At 48.7% G+C, this 15,932-nt stretch overlaps 4 protein-coding genes across 4 annotated transcripts; 2 read left to right on the top strand and 2 right to left on the bottom strand.

Moving 5' to 3' along the window:
• Positions 1 to 1,455: 1,455 nt before the first annotated feature.
• F4817DRAFT_319902 (uncharacterized protein) lies at positions 1,456 to 4,982 on the top strand (the record flags this gene model as incomplete). Its single annotated transcript, XM_049301114.1, has 2 exons — positions 1,456 to 1,542; positions 1,671 to 4,982. The coding sequence occupies 2 exons, from the start codon at positions 1,456 to 1,458 to the stop codon at positions 4,980 to 4,982; spliced, it is 3,399 nt and encodes a 1,132-aa protein (XP_049155012.1).
• Positions 4,983 to 5,925: 943 nt separating this feature from the next.
• F4817DRAFT_257299 (NAD(P)-binding protein) lies at positions 5,926 to 7,374 on the bottom strand. The gene is made up of 3 exons (XM_049299236.1): positions 6,690 to 7,374; positions 6,420 to 6,613; positions 5,926 to 6,324 (listed from the first exon to the last, which is right to left on the bottom strand). Exons 1-3 carry the CDS (start codon positions 7,114 to 7,116, stop codon positions 6,070 to 6,072), a joined length of 876 nt encoding a protein of 291 aa, XP_049155011.1. The 5' UTR covers positions 7,117 to 7,374; the 3' UTR covers positions 5,926 to 6,069.
• Positions 7,375 to 7,713: 339 nt separating this feature from the next.
• Positions 7,714 to 8,869, top strand: F4817DRAFT_350171 (SnoaL-like domain-containing protein). The gene is made up of 4 exons (XM_049304922.1): positions 7,714 to 7,849; positions 7,931 to 8,109; positions 8,205 to 8,334; positions 8,429 to 8,869. The coding sequence occupies exons 1-4, from the start codon at positions 7,778 to 7,780 to the stop codon at positions 8,573 to 8,575; spliced, it is 528 nt and encodes a 175-aa protein (XP_049155010.1). The 5' UTR covers positions 7,714 to 7,777; the 3' UTR covers positions 8,576 to 8,869.
• A 1,832-nt stretch (positions 8,870 to 10,701) lies between these two features.
• Positions 10,702 to 11,909, bottom strand: F4817DRAFT_319899 (uncharacterized protein; the record flags this gene model as incomplete). The annotated part of the gene is made up of 4 exons (XM_049301113.1): positions 10,702 to 11,154; positions 11,216 to 11,616; positions 11,685 to 11,783; positions 11,843 to 11,909. 4 exons carry the CDS (start codon positions 11,907 to 11,909, stop codon positions 10,702 to 10,704), a joined length of 1,020 nt encoding a protein of 339 aa, XP_049155009.1.
• Positions 11,910 to 15,932: the final 4,023 nt, after the last annotated feature.

Raw genomic sequence — 15,932 nt, 5'->3', positions numbered from 1 at the left:
GGCAGTGGAGATCGTAAAGATGCAGCTGGCCGAACGAGGGACAGGTACTTGCACTCATGTAATTTCAATGTTCAATGTTGGTTCAAGGCAATAATAACTATTGCACTTACCTCTGAAGTAGCTGGTATTTTCTGTTGTTAACTCCCCTTGGTAACTTCGTGTTGGCGTAATGCAGTCAAATATCAGTCTGACGTTAGGTAGCTTGGGGGTAGTAAAGCGATGGTCTAATTCCAATATTGTATTGGGACTTACGGAGGTACTTAAAACTAAGTACCTCACAGCAATGATGTATGTAAGGAGATCAGCTACTAACGGACGGCGGACGATAGAGCGGTGCAATCCCTGTACCCGGGCCGCACCAGTACCGACCGTTTTCTGTTTTTGGCATCAATTGCAGTCCACTTAGGCTCTAGGCTCTTTAAATCCAATCGTCGCAGTTCATCGGCGTAGGGAAGGGTCGATTAAAGCTTAAAGCTTAACACTGATTAGACTGCTTAGTTGACTTATCAAGCCCCGACAGACCGTTTCTGTTCCCCATCTCGTGTAAATCATAGGTCCACGATGTTCCCTGTTCCTTTTCTTGTCTTCGATTGGTAACTTGCATATACAATGTCTCTGCCCTGAAGGTAAATAAATGGAAATCACATAGGGTACATAGAAAACAAACACCTTCTCGTTCTCGTTACTTTTTTTTTATCGCTTGTTCTTCTCCTTTTCTAATGATTAATTTTTGAACCAATCCGACTGGACCTTAGTCCTGCCATTCGTTTCCAGACAATATTGAGAGCGTCTATCTAATGTTTAATACATACGCCACAAGCCTTGTATCTACCTAGGTAGCTAATTCGATCTGAATCTGATTTTACCCCGTCCGCTGGCCCCACGACGCCTGGGAGGAGTGCGCCTCGTTCGTTAGTCACCAAACCACCAAGGTCTATGTTCGTGATATCTAAGCCTACTTACTACATGTCTCTCCTTGCTTGCTCCGTCCTAGCCGCCTTCTTGCCGCGCTCCTAGCTTTCCCTGGTAAGCAAAACCAGACGAGTAAGCGAGCAGATCCGGTCCAGCTGATGTAACTACTACAGTTAAGCAAGTTCCGGGATCCAGGTATAAACCCGGCTATACGGACATACGCATCTAGAAAGCCAAGACCAGCGGGATATATTCTTTTCTTTTTTTCTTCCCTACTTGCACGCAAGCTCACTGCCGCTTCCCGGGCCTTCTATGATTAGATTGGAGGACCCGAGCAGAAATAGCAACTATCCAGTTGGCTTATTTTCTTACCAAACGTGCCGCATCTCGACCCGCGGCGATCCGGCCCTTTATCCCAGCGCGCACTTCCAACTTCTCCCGATCGATACCTAGAATACCTGGCATATCTGGCAGCCGAGTTTCTAGCCTGGAACAATCATTACCATTACCTTGCTACGCACCGGTTGACGCGTAAGCCTCAATATGACCAAAGTACAGAAGTCAGACCCAGGCCTGCCTTCCAGGTCTGACAGCTTCTTGAGAATGTTGGACTTGGAGAAAAGGTACAAGGTATGTCAATTTCTCGGCATGCAACCCTCCTTTTACACCCTTTTTAGACACACCATTTCCCCTTTCTCCGTCCCAATCCCTCCGCTATCCGATGTACCATTAATACGCCGTCCGCTTACGTCTTATAGATGCAACGTATCCAAGGTCATACCCCCGCGACGATCGCATCGCCAAGTACAAGTTCACCCTCCGCCCAGCCAGATAAACCGTTTAAGGCTCGGCGTGCAAGCGGACATCCTCCGCTTTCGCACCAAATCCAGATAATGAAAGCCGTGAGGCGGAGCTCTGCTCTTCCATCACTTTCAATATCTATACCTTCTTCAGCCGAGGACCCTGCCGTGGCGACGAATGGACCTCCCGGAGACCTACAACCGAAAAAGGAGGAGCGCACTAAAACGGTGACATTCTCGGGTCCCGAGGAAGAGGACGGCGGCGATTCTTCAGACCAGTCTTCCATATGCCAATCACCTAGCTGGGAGCAGTACGGACGGAAGAAGAAGAAGAAGAAGCCTAAGAAGCAGGACGCGGACGCGGGCAAAAAAAGTGAGGAAAAATCCGCGAACACTCTGAAGAAAAAGGGGAACAAGCTGAGCAAGGTTCCACCGCCAAATGCTCAAGGGGTTGAGTCTTTGATGACGGCGGACCGCTCACAATCAGCCCCTGAGCTAGACATCTTTCTTAAATCTAACGCTGCTAAACTAGATACTCCCATTCCAACGCCACCAACCGAGATGGCCAACCAGAAACTTGACAGCAAGCCGAAGAGCAAAGGCTTCTTATCTGGGTTCCTATTACAACATGGGAATGTGGCGGCCGTCCAGAAAATCCTTGATAGCCAGCGAACGAGCAGCGATGAAAACCATTCCGGAGGGTCACCTATGTTGAAACCTCAAACTACCGCCCCAGTAGACTCTAACTTCATAAGTCCTCGAAAGCCTCCTTCAATCGGGTCGGCCGTCTCGAATTCAACTCGCTCCATTTCTTCTCTGGATCAACTGCCGTCAAGCGCTCGAAATTCATCCGGCTCAAGCCATGGTCGTTCACAATCATTACTGTCGTCCACCTTAAATAAGCTAAAAGGGCCGTCCTATCTCTACTATCGCCCTCCCGAAATGTCCAACGGCATCAAATTCCAGCGTCCGAGCAGCTCTCGCGAACCAGATACCACTACCAGCTGGTTGGACGACCAACCTTCAAAACGACCCGTGGTACAACAGCCAGAACGTCCTAAAGAGCGGCCATCGAAATCGATAGAGTCTACCCAAAAACTTCCCGAGTTTTCATTTCCGCCGAAACCCAAACATGCTGCCACTCAACCTACAGTAGAAGTCGTCGCTCGTAATACTCGACCTCAAGCTCGTATAGAAGATCCGGGAGACGCTGGTAACGGAAACGAGGCACTAGAACCTAACTCATACCGCGGTCGTCGTATTCAGATGCCACAGGATCGCGTGCCGACTCGAGAAGGAGCTATGGAGAGGGAGAGGCGATCTCGACCCGAGCGTGCGCCTCGGGCTCCAAGGCAGCCGGTCGAATATGTAGAGAATGATGAAGATATTCCTCAACGAGCTGAGCAGCTTCGCCGAAGACTCGAGTCAAAGTACCACGTCAAGCAACAGATGAATGGATATATGCAGCCGCAAGTAGAAACTTGGGTGGAGTCTGAGCACAGTCCGGGGCTAGGGCCTTCTGGTCAGCAAGAACCCACAGATATCGACAATGAAAAGCTCGGTCACGCAGAGTTTAGCTTCAGTAGGGATGAAGAAGATGATAGGGGATCTATCGGCACTCATGCATCAACGATTCGACCAGTTTCTCGAAGACAAGGACGTAGTTCCCCTACGACGGACGGAAGGAAGCACGTTACTTTTCCACCCAATCCGAACACGATCGGGAGAGCTGTCACGTCTGGTTCGGCCGACGAAGAAGTGCAAGTACTTGTCACGGAGCCGCCAAAGCCAAAGAAGCCGACCGAATTAGAGGAGGTCATACCCGAAGGAAAACCGTCAAGGCTAGACAGATCCGCTGATTACCTCTCTTTCGTTAATCAGTCGTATGCTCCTCCCTCTTTAGAGCTACGGTCGCCAAACGAGGGCAAATTCCCATCGCCGCGAATCGACGAAGAACCCGAAGAAGAGGACGACTTAGATCGTATATTACAGCATATTCCGGTTAGAAAAGTCAACGAATTTGCCTCGTCGTCCGAATACCCAAGTCAAACTGCTATGCCAAGTTCGAATGCCACTAGTAGGATTATAAGACAAAAGCCAGCCAAGAACTCTCCTTCTCTTTCTTCTCATTATTCCGATAGCGACGTACCGGCGCTCGAACGACTAGGCATATCGCCGAAAGCCGCAAGGATTCTCGCCGGGGTAGAAACATCCAGCACATCGACTTCTCAATCAAGTACGGATCCCAGTAGGACCAACTCGGAGAGGTCGTCATCTTCCACATGCGACGATACTCCTCCGTCGCCGGTCATGGTACCGACACCCGACAGTTCCCGACTACGACCGCAAAAAGAACTTTCGGTCCCCCGGATGGACGTTCAGGACAGGGCTCCGCGAAGGGCCTACCGACCCCCAGCTGTGGAGTTGCCTTCAAAAAACACTTCGCGGTCTAGCAGTAGAGATGTGGTCGGCCAGGATGACAGCTGGAGCCGAACAGCATTGCCAATAGATCTTGAAAATAATTCCGCTGCCGCATCCAAGTTGAACGGTCTGACATCTAGCCCACAACTAGTGCCAAGCCCTACCTCAGCCTCTTTTACAGAGGACATCAAGGAAACTCTAGACGAGGACGAACTGATGAATAGGAACCCGCACCAACATTCCTTACCGCCTAGGGCTCAATCTGCTCTTGATGTCCATTCAAGGAATTTCTTGCCGGATTTAAGGCATCAGTCCCTACAGCAGAAGAAAGTGAAAGATGTTACAATATCAGCTAGCCTCCCTAACACGCCGCCACCAGAAATAGTTGACAAGGCACCTCGAAAATCTGCGCTGAGAACGTCTCGCAAAAACAGTGCCAACAGTGATGAATCTTCCACCGTAGTCTCCCCTGGTGCCGCTTATCTCCAAGAGGCCCGAAAGGCCGCGCCGATTCCGCCCGCCTCTACTTCTAGGGCGTTGCGACCGCACAACGCGCATAAAAACTCGTCCACTAGTATCAAGAGCGCCGGGACTTCGGATGGCCGATCGGAACCCCTCGCTAAAATGTTGGTTGAATGCTGTAGTTGCAAGTTCTTTCACGATATGCCGTCGAGGGTGTACGAATGCATGGCTAAGCCCGACTCGCTTGTCGAGGACAAATTGCTTGGTGTTTCGGCTACCATCACCACGATGGTCAAGTGCCCGTGGTGCGGGCATGGCATGAGTACCCAGTGCTGTTCCGGCTACGCTGCAGTGGTCTACCTCAAGGAAAAGCTTCACGGAAAATAAGAAGCGTGATGGGATGTCCCATTAGACTTCCACAAAGGCCTTAAGGATGTGTTATAGCTACCGAGCACAAGTCTAAGTCGCTCCTTGAAAATGTCGGGGAACTAAATTCTCTTTCCGGTTTTCTTTGTAACTGGCCACTAAGTTAGCATTTGTCTGCTTTGCATATTTCTTTAGCCGAAGCATCAGGCTCGTCTCAAAGATTCTATCTTATGTTGCATTATCATCATCAGCTACGGAGTAAGATAGCTGAAAAGGTTTTGGGAGGTTTAATTTTTTCTGTTTCTACAATCGAATGATATCGTCTTGTGCTTCGCGCCGGGGGCCAAAAGCAAGGTCAACCTGGGCTCGCGATACGTATCATTCTACAAATCTGTATACTAGATGAGCATGCAAAAGCATTGAGCCGATGAGGGAACGAATATAAACACTATAGGAGCAAGTAATATACGATACTAGTCCAGTGACATACATACCCCTGACCCGAGAATACGGAATGATATACCTATAAGATCTTCTGTATGACAAGGTTCAACGTGATGCTGATCAAGTCATATATATACAAGCTCCGCTAAGAGATAGCCAAGTGTTCCTGGCTTACACGTCAAACTTTGCCGAGAGTTGGCGAAAGCTTCGAACCGTGGTTACTCTACATCTTCAGCTAACCACACCAGATTCATACCCTTGTACACCAAGATCTTTCCAATAAATCCCCGGTCTCATCTCCCTTCCATCTCATAGCCGTACACCACACCAAAACACAAAATATAGCACCAACTTTTATCGTTCGTACGGTGTATTAGTAGCCGTGATATACAGACTGTGGCCAAGAGACTTAGATTTTACCATATATATCAGTAGAATCACCACAGTACACTCGCTACATGAGCGTCGCCTATATCTCCGGTGCAGATATCCCGCAAATATAATAGTTATAACGTTAATAGTATGAATTTGATTAAGCTAAACAAAAAAAAAGTACGTTCTAACCAGCCCCCGAGGTAGACCTAATTCGACAACCGTGCAAGACTGGTTGATAGCCCTGCAGTTAGTTACCTATTCGCAACACTAACTCTCAACTCCCCAACTTCTAACTCTGCGCCCAGGTCCCCTTGTTCTCCTCGACAAAGTCCCTAAACGCACGGGGATCCCGGCCCGTGGTCGCGCGCACGGCGTCGCTGGTGAGCTCCTCGGACCCGTGCCGGACCGCCGTGTCCATCGACGCTAGGACCGCGGCGTATTCGGCCGGTAGGCCTACGCTGGCCCAGCGCGAGGTGAGCTCGGGCTCGGTGAGGTCGACGTGGGTGATTTTGCGGTTGAGGACCGAGGAGAAGATTTCTGCTAGCTGTTGGGGGGTGGGGGGTGGGGGTTAGTATTGGCGGCGAAGGTGTAGGCCGGCGGAAAGGAGGGTGGGGGGATAGGGGGGAAAGGGGCGCTTACGTCGGCGTATGTGAGAAGTTCTGGGCCGAGGATCAGGTGGTCGGTGTTAGGGGCTTGGGGGGCCGTGAGGAAATGGAAGCTGACGGCGGCGATGTCGCCGGCTGAGATCCAGGGGATGCGGCCGGATCCGGTGGAGGAGTATATCTTGTTCTCCTTCTTGAGGGCTGAGAGGTGGTGCTCTGATAGGAAGTTTTCTGGGTGTGGTGTTTAGCTACGGTTCTCGTATAAAGAGGCGACAGGGAGAATGTAAGTGAAGACGGCGATATTTACCTTGAAACCAAGTCGGACGCAGCACACCCCACCCGATCTTGCCCGCCTCGCCAAGCTCCCGCAGATACGTGTGTACCTTGCCTACTAGCGGTCCTCCCTCGGCGACTATACTGGCGCTCAGCAGTATGAAGCGCGGGACGCCCTTGGAGAGTGCGAGGTCCACGAATTTCTTCATGGCATCCTGGGCTTCTGCGCGAGGCGCAACGAGGTGGACGGCCGAGATGGGAGTCGAGAAGATGGGCTCCCAAGTCGATTCGTCTTCCCAGTCGAACTTGACGCCCGTGTAGCCGTCGGGGGCACTCCCGGATCGCGATGCGACCAGGAACGGGACCCCGGCGGCGTGGAGCAGCGGCGCGATGCGGCTCCCAACTTTTCCTGTGCCGCCGAGCAGTAGGACTGAGCCGGATTGGGTAGTTGATGAGGACATGATATGGTTTTATGTGGGGGGTTTTGAGACAGAGTAATTATAAGTGGACGGACGAGTCTGGAAATAAGATGGAAGTAATATGCAACACGGAAACACTGCATCACCAACGTTGTATCACCGTCGTCTTATATAATAATATAATAATAATACGTGAGAACGTCAGGCAGATATCCGCTAACGACAGCGGGCCATCTCATTAGTCCATAGCATGGATCCATGGCGTGGACTACAATCGTTTGTCCATCGTGTAATCCTAACTCCACCATTAGGGCAACCAATCAAAATGAAGGGCCTGTCTCTATTCCGTAATCAATAGGCCGAATTGCGCCGTCCCCGGTCCCCATCCGGGGTTAGCGGATCTGCATGGATATACGCGGATAGCGGTTGAATAATCCCGCCGATACCTACGGCGTTAACGCTGGGGCCGGGAAAGTTGGTGATAGTTACATTCTATGAGGAGTTCGACAATGCGTTCTAACTGATACAGGTCTCATAGCGATATCTTGCAAGTAGTTAGTTTTTGTAGTTGTGTAGTCTAGAGAATAGTATAAATAACGATCTCTATCCGCTCTTGACAATTACAAGATGCTTGGCATTCCAAGTCACAAGTGCAAACGCTGGGATACATCGCCAACCAGGAAATCAAAGAAAACTCGCAACAATGGCCGCTCAATACGATATCCAGACCTTCTTGCTAGATAAGCAAAACATCCACGACACAGTGGCTCGCCTTGTAAGTGCTTACGGCCCCAATACCACCCTATTTAGTATTAGTAATATCCAAGAACGCAATCCCCTAACGATTTCTAACAAGACCTTAAACATGGACCTACGTTCGACCGACGGCCTCATCAACGACGTCTACGCCCCAGACGTCATCATCGACTACACGTCCATGTTCGGCGGGAAGCCGACGGAGACGACCAACGAGGCATGGGCTAAGAGCCTCGAGCCAATGATGGCGGCTTTCGATTCAACGCAGCACGTAGTCACGTACGTAGGACATCCCTTGCATGTGACAATATGTATATCGGAGACTTTTTTTTTTTTTTAGAGAAATCAAGAGCTAATTAACACCGACGCCGCAGGAACGAGGTCATCGAGCTCCCGCAGCCGACCAAAGGAGCCGACAGGCCCGACAAGGCTAGCGTCGTTGCTCAGGTCAATGGTCATATGTTCCGCCGCGCGGCGAGGGGGAAGCCGCTTATGCATAATGGGGTGAGTGATCTTGCGCTCGTATATTTATACTTCAGCGTCGGGCCATAGCCCGGCTCGGAATAAGGCCCAGTAGCTAACGGCAATATAAAATTAGGGCCGATATAACATCGAGCTCGTGCGACTCCCGGAGCTCGAGCAGAAGGGGGAGAACCCGTGGAGAATCAGCAGGCAGGCTACTGTCATCGGCTGGGAAGACGGTAGCTCGGATGTTATGAGTGCGTTTGCTGGTATTGGACATTAGGTAGGTCGAGCAGTCTGATTACGGGCAGTAAGGGATGAGATGAGGCCTTGATGGGGGTGACGTTACATGTGAGGTTGGCTTCCCTTGGGTACTACTTTCGAAGATATATTATACCTATTGTGTGGTAGCAAACTAGGTACATACCAAGGGAGGAGAGCCAGTCTTCAGCTGTATTGCTTTCGATTCGATCCGCCAAGCTGGTTTATGATAAATGAGCTTGTCACTAAAACTTATAGAAGATGTCTACTTAATCCACGTATACTTATACGTGAAGTCATTATAAATTGAACTGCCTTAGTTACTACCTGGCCCTTAGTATAAACTTGTTCTTTTGATTCTCTATAGTACTGATACGTAAGATTCGCTTTCAACTTGCAACAGTGAGACTAGAATATTACCCTAAATATTGAGAAGGGTTTAATCGGCATGTATTTCCATTCATTAAAGGGCCCGAGTGAACATCATTAAAGCTTTCTTAAGAGAAATCTATCTTTGCAGTCGTTATGAAGTATAACTTCAAATATACCTCTCATCCCGTTCACACGCTAGTTCCCCCTATTTTTCTCTTGATAACGAAAATATCCATAGCGTAACTCCATAGGTAGAAGGAGTTATAGCAGATACACAGTATACTTTTTCTTTCCTCTACTCTATTTTCCGCGCTCTTGTACATGATTCCGATACCAAAAGCGTAAAACCTAGCGTCAGTCATTCCTCCATTGGACGAAGATATACCAGCGCTTAATATACAAGACAAGATTGTAAACACGGAAAAAGCCCACTGCTCAGATCATAAGTCATTATACCCAATACACACCTTTGCCTCCCCACTAGCCTTCACCCCCCAAACCCAAGCACGTCCCCCCCAACCCCACATAACAGCCATCAGCACCAATGCGCCAGCATCTCATTAGCAATCCCGTAACGTCCCGGATCCGGCGTCTCTTTCCCAAATCTAGCTCCCAGAGCGAGATACGCCTCGGTCTAGTTGAATAGCGGTTGTTGCTTACACACTTGATGAGGAAAGATCTGGGACAGCTTGAAGAAGAGATATGCGATGGAAGTAGGGCCGCTGTAGAGCCCCTGGAACGACCAACCGGTCGAGTAGGTGTGGACTGGAGGGTGGTGCGTCGTGATACGATCGAGACTCGCTAGGAGCTCTGTGTTTGCGTCTACGGTCTGGAGGGGGCGGATGGGTTGGGGAAGAAGCGGGTTGAAGTGGACATTTTGACTGTAAAAAGAAGATGCTGCCGAAGGGACATTAGACCAGGGGGTATGAGGGAAGGCATAGTGTTTTGACCTGTGGGTGTTTATGATCTACTACGTTAACCCCAAGTCAGACTGTGTAAGTTCAAAATAACAAGATTATCCTTCTTGAATGATCTTCTTGAATGATTTTAGTAACACAAGTTGGAGTAACGGAATAGACAATTTTATGTATCGGAGCTACTATCCATATCTCACTTCAACCTCCCCATCCCGATATAGTTCTAGCAAATCCATCTCAGAGTAAGTAATACATGAGATAGCGTTCAAGCTGTACAACCGATCTGAACATGTTAACAAGATGACGTCATCAAAAGCAATAACCATCTACGTTAGTTGGGCGTGCACGCTTTCGTATGTTAATAGTCATGAATTCAAAAGAAAAAGTAAAAGAAAAACCACAAGTAAAGTCGAATGAAGAGCAACCCAATTCTAGATATCATTTACCCTCTTACTTAGGTAGGTAATTAAAAAACCGAAAGGGTAGCAATGGAACTATTAACATCGGCCAATAGGAAAACAGGACCGAGATACGAAATACCTATGCTTGCGATAGCAGCGCTGTCTGAGCCTTACTATTACAATTGTGGGGGACTTCCGGACACCCCACCCTAAGAGGTACGTTGAATAAACCTAGGTAGGTATCTTGGGAGGTTCGGCCATTCCTCACAAGTCATAGGCAAAGCAAACATTTGGATATTTCATATTTCTGCAATTTTCCCGGTACCTAGTGAACCTACTCTACAGTCTCGGCCGAGCAGTCTATTCTGCGCCGTTAGCTCATAAACCTTGGCACGTACCTAGATACCATTCGTAAGGCATGCCGTTTCGTATCATACAAGTCACCTCCCCCTATTATCCTAAGCTCCAGTTTCGACAGCGAATGCATATCTCGGCATCTGTGCCATCCGCTCCTCCGGGCTAAGTTCATCGTCGTATATCATCTTGACGTTCTTGTCCTTCTCCTTCTTTGACTTCTTCTCTACTCCCTCAGCTGGCTCCGTAGTTGTTGGGGTCTCGGGTTTCTTCGGAGGCTTGATTCTAGCCTCGGCCATCCTGATCAGTTGGTCGATCTCATCGCCTTCCTGTGCAGCACCCGACACCAGTTCATCAATAGTGGAAGCACTTCCTTGCCAGCCGGGCTGTCCAGGGCGAGGCGGTAAACCATGAGGCGCGGGAAGATTGCTTCCGGGCCGCGACGGTAGGTTCGGTGGAGGATATGCGCCGGGATATTGCGGAGGGGGTGAGTAACCAGGAACGGACTGTGCAGGGAATGCCGGGTATTGACCGCCAGGAGGAGGGAAGGGTGAATTCTATTCGTTTTAGTTAGTATAGGTAGAGTGAGGATTGAATTAGCAACATTGGAGCACATACAAATGCGCCGGGGGACGCGCTTTGTGCAGGGCTTTGGCCGTCAGGTCTACTCTCCCGAGGAGTATGACCTGCGCTACCTCCACCAATAGCTGTTTTCTGAGCGGCAACTCTCGCACGGTGCTCTGCTAGCCGCTTCTTGATCTCGTCTGGCGTCTCGATCTTGATTTTTTTGACCGGGCCGTTCCCATTCTGACCAGGTGGGGGATTACCCGTCGCGGCATATCGATCGGCTTGGGCTTGGTAGAAGTTCTGGATAATTCGCTGGTTGTGCTGTTGGACAATGTCTTCCGGGATACCTTCCATGCCAAAGATCTCGACATCGAGACCTTGCCGATTAGGTAACGCATTCTCGACTGACGACAGCGACTCTTTGTGCACCTGATTCATATGAACCGAAAGACCTTTAATACGTAGAAGTTAGCCATCATAGCGCGTCGGGCGAAGATGGAGCGGATAGAAAATTATTTACCTCCAGCCGTATTCAATCGTCGGCCACATCGGTCACACTTGAAATGTTTAGCTTTTTGGTGAGATATCAACAATTTGAGATCTTCAAAATCTCTCTCGCCTGGCAGAATTGTTAGCTATTTCTTCGACAGAGGCGAAGCTAGAGCCAGCAGAGCATACAATAATAACACCAAGCTCGGGAGAGGATCTCCTCAACATCGGGGTGACCGCGCTTCTTCTTTCCCATGGTTGCGGAGTCGAAAGGTGGTTGTTTGAAGCAAGAAAATAAAACGTATTTCCCTTAATTATTGGGGCTAAGTTTGTGATTGAATTGATGGTTAGGTTGCTATCGCGACGAAATCGAGTAAAGGCGGTGGTTGTCGTCGCGCAAAGTTGAATGAGGAACGTAGCGCGAAGAATAGCATTCAAGGGACATGGATTTAATTGGCTAAACCTCACAAGCTTCAGCCATATCCAGGTATGGGTGTATTGTGGCTGGTACAATACAGTGTGGCAGTGTTAGGTATCCACATGAGCACCGACATAGGTACCGGAATATTTGTCAGCATGTCCACTTACATCAGACGTCCCTTCCCACTACATGTGAACTGTCGCCCTATCATCCATTCAAGTATCGGGTCTTTCACCTTTTATTCTTGACTTAAGAAAGTCCTAATCATTCTAAAATCTAAATTCTTTTCTCATCAATCATTTTGACCACCTACCGAAAGTTGAAACACAGCGTGACCAGTATGACATAGCTACTCATAAAAATATACACTTTTAGACGTATTAGTACCTACCTTGGGTTACTTTAGGCACCCATCATCATCCCAAGGATTTTTTCGGTGAACTCCATGTCAAAGAAGTGTCTGTTATAGTTAGGTAGGCTTCTTTGCTGAGCCACCCTTGATGCTGATTCCCTGACGTCCCTTGGGGCATTCTCAACCTCTCCCTGACATCTTATTACATAACTCTTATCTCCTTTTAGATAGATTTACCTTTTGACTTGATGATTTATTGAACAGACTTAAGCAGTCCAGATAGTACAACTCAGGTGATAATAGCGATGTGTCGAATTTGCATATACTTTTTGAGACGCAGTCAGCAATGCAAACCGGGAAAAGGAAGTAGTCGAAAAGAAAACAACTTAAAAGGGAACCTTGTTATAAAGGAATAAAATGCGTAATCCCAAGTAAATAGGTGTGTAGTCTTATGACAACGGCCACTGCTGTGGTTCTCAAGCACAAGTACTTAAACCGCTCTCGCAAGTGACGACCGAACCCTCAGAAGCAGGTCACAACGGCGTTAGCCAGTTTAATTGCGGCAGGTTGATCAATACTTGGGGAGATCCCGGGTTCGAACCCTAGAGCTCGAGGTTCTCGTTTTCATGCCCATCCCCCAGAATCACACGGCTTCATCTCAACCACTGCATCATTTCGGGCAAGAGCTTCCGTTGTAAAAAACTCTCTATATGCTTAAGTTGAGCAGTAGCTAGGTACCTACTTAGGTACAGGACATCCGGCAACGGGGTGGTCCAAGTTCTGCCGAACTGTATACGCCTGTTTACATAAATGGAAGCGTGCACATTTGATAGCTCTGTTTCCTACCTAAGGTACTGATACTTCCCCGTCTGCATGCTTACATCTAAACTGTATGATTGGCCATCCGCTATATACAGGAGCCCTCAATAACCCGAAGCCATTAATAAATTCTTACTTCATTCTAGTTGCTGTCTCGAACCATTGCGAGACAGAAAGATGACCTAGGACACTATCCGGGTCCAAGATCGTCCGTATGAACAATACTAAAGTCTCAAAACCCAAGCGGATATTCACTAGGAAGCAAAGGCGAGATACATCCTTCGAGTTGCACGAAGAGGTGAGAAGTCAAATCAACATACATATATAAGACTCCGATACGATATGTTCTAGTCTTCTTGTGTTGCTAGGCGGCACCACGCCAGGCTTTCGTACGACTATCAGGTACAATAAGTAGCCTGCAGGAAAGAGAATAGCCCAAGCTGAGCTTCGCCGAGCGGAATATACGGATTTCCCGAGTGCCGGGAATTAGGCCTCCCTTCGTGGGGGTCGCTCTGGCAGTCGGGACTGTCTGTACGTGGTGACGGATGAGGTGAGCGGTGGCAAGATGCTGTGCCAAGCCCATGGGTGAGAGAGTGGGTGAAGGGAAAAGAGCCGCGATGAACCAGATTGGGCCAATGAAGCTCCTAGCGCTCACGGGAAGTTCCACGAGAAGCATAGAGCCGTAACCATTATATATCTGTGCCACCAACCGGAGCCAAACAAAATACTCGCGAATCAAATAGTTCACAATTGGTTGGTTCCAAATTGTAGGCTCAAGCAACACTAGGAAATGCGGCTCAAATGAGAAAAGTTCCCCGATCCCCCAAAATTGCGTGGGGCGGTGGGCGTTATTGTGTCGCTGAAAGCCGAGTAACAAACCACAGCCAAGTAGTAACATATTACAACAGGCCATGCGATCTTGCAGCGTAAACCATGTGGTGGTAACTCGATCTCATTCATATCAAAACAACTGTTAGGATCCCTGAGCTTGAGGCAAGCATTGTTTGCTTAGGGCACATCTAACAAAGGTGATGGAAATAAGAAGAAAAAAACTTACACATAGCAATGTCTCACATACAGCGCATGCTACCGGTAGAGAATGAAGCGAAAACATGCTGCTCTGCACGACGCTTGGCTTTCTTAGACCATACTTTGAGCTTTAGTAACCGACAACCTAGTTGCGGGTTTATTGAATCGTACGGATGCTCAGCTTGAGTATCGTCATACACAGTTGTGTCATGGAGCTCCGTCATTCTCGGTACGTAGTCTAGATCATTCCACGTTCTTTCGGTGGGAATAATATGAGAGCTATGTCGGATCTAAGTTTACGTTCTCATTGGAAGCCAAGGAGCGGACAGCATATCAGGCTGTATGAGTGGTTTGCGTTATGCGTAAGTATGATAAATTTGGTACCTCCATACATGACGTGGGGTTTGACGTAGGAAAGCACAAGCTTACCTTTTGATTCACCTACCTAAGAGGTACGTTTCTAAGCCCTTGCATCTTCAAGGCGACCCCTTCTGGTACTGCTGAGCAGGATTTGGGTAAAGGATTGCCATTACCGTCTAACGTCTCTCAACCCCACAGAGACGGAATGTATGGATTATCACGGCAAAAACGAATCGGAAAGGTACCGAACGTGAATGCAAGCAGCCTTATCGGGATAGGCACACGACGTGTCAAGTATTACATGTTTCATCGTTCAAACCCTCGACTTGGGTAGAGGGAACACGTAGTGTTAGGTTCGGATATATCTGCTGCGCGACATCAGACTTATCGACAATGCGGTAGTGCCACGACTGGACAGCCAGTTGGGAAAATCGTAATTGGAAGTTTGTCTGATGCATTTATGCATTGAGGCAAACCGGAAGATGGAGTGGCAAGCGTTGTAGAAATATATCCAATTTTTAACCATCATCGTGGGATGCCTCGATAGTAATATTTCGAGGCCAGTTATAGTCTATACAGTGGATAATGACGAAATGTACAGTGGATAATGACGAAATGTAGAGATACGAACCGCACACGTGGAAAAATGAGTGCGACGAAGGCATGAGTAGAAGGGGTCGTGACATATATTGGTAACGGGAAACCAAATTGATGCGTGATGAAAGTATACGAGAATACGAACCATGGGTATGAATTTGGGCGACAAGAGTGTGATACCTTTAGGACTCGCAGGGCTTAGGGCTGGGTCCTTAAGTCTTTGGTCCTCTGAATAGGAAATAGGAAGCCTTGTATAAGGCAACCTAGGCTAGCCATAACCCGCTGCCTAGTAGTACAACACGTGATCTGTAGGACTCGATCAGCAGGAGTCGTCCTTCAGGTGCGCATGAATATTTGGGTGTTTTTTACCTCCAGGTAGTGAGTTGAATCGAATAGCCGCTATGCGAAAGATTGTAAGTTGTCGGTCGGGTATGTTAGGTGATATGAGATGCGTAACAAGTTGTGTGGTAGTTGTACTGCAATACCTGATTGGTTGTAGGTAGACCCCCCAACCGGACCTGGTCGAACGTGATTGGACCATAGCGAAGGGGACCAGGGGTGAGTGTACCGTACTGCCTCGACATCTCTACATAAAAGCCCACTTGCTCCTCTACCCTCCTCTTCATTGGGGGGGGGGGGGGGGCCGGGGGCGCCGCCCGCCCCACCGACAGCGAAGGCAGAAAAAACAGCCGGGAGCAGTG

The sequence above is a fragment of the Daldinia loculata genome (genome assembly GCF_022478755.1).
Source record: "Daldinia loculata strain CBS 113971 unplaced genomic scaffold F4817scaffold_69, whole genome shotgun sequence".
Lineage (NCBI taxonomy): Eukaryota > Fungi > Ascomycota > Sordariomycetes > Xylariales > Hypoxylaceae > Daldinia > Daldinia loculata.
The sequence above is the reverse complement of the archived record's forward strand: the minus strand, read 5'-3'. Positions and strand labels throughout refer to the sequence as shown.

Coding starts and splice junctions, on each gene's coding strand:
- F4817DRAFT_257299 (XM_049299236.1), bottom strand. CDS start 7,116: ATGTCCTCATCAACTACCCAATCCGGCTCAGTCCTACTGCTCGGCGGC. Junction 6,614..6,689: donor GCGTCCGACTTGGTTTCAAG/GTAAATATCGCC, acceptor CACCACACCCAG/AAAACTTCCTATCAGAGCAC. Junction 6,325..6,419: donor AACTTCTCACATACGCCGAC/GTAAGCGCCCCT, acceptor ACCCCCCAACAG/CTAGCAGAAATCTTCTCCTC.
- F4817DRAFT_350171 (XM_049304922.1), top strand. CDS start 7,778: ATGGCCGCTCAATACGATATCCAGACCTTCTTGCTAGATAAGCAAAAC. Junction 8,110..8,204: donor TCAACGCAGCACGTAGTCAC/GTACGTAGGACA, acceptor CCGACGCCGCAG/GAACGAGGTCATCGAGCTCC. Junction 8,335..8,428: donor AGCCGCTTATGCATAATGGG/GTGAGTGATCTT, acceptor ATATAAAATTAG/GGCCGATATAACATCGAGCT.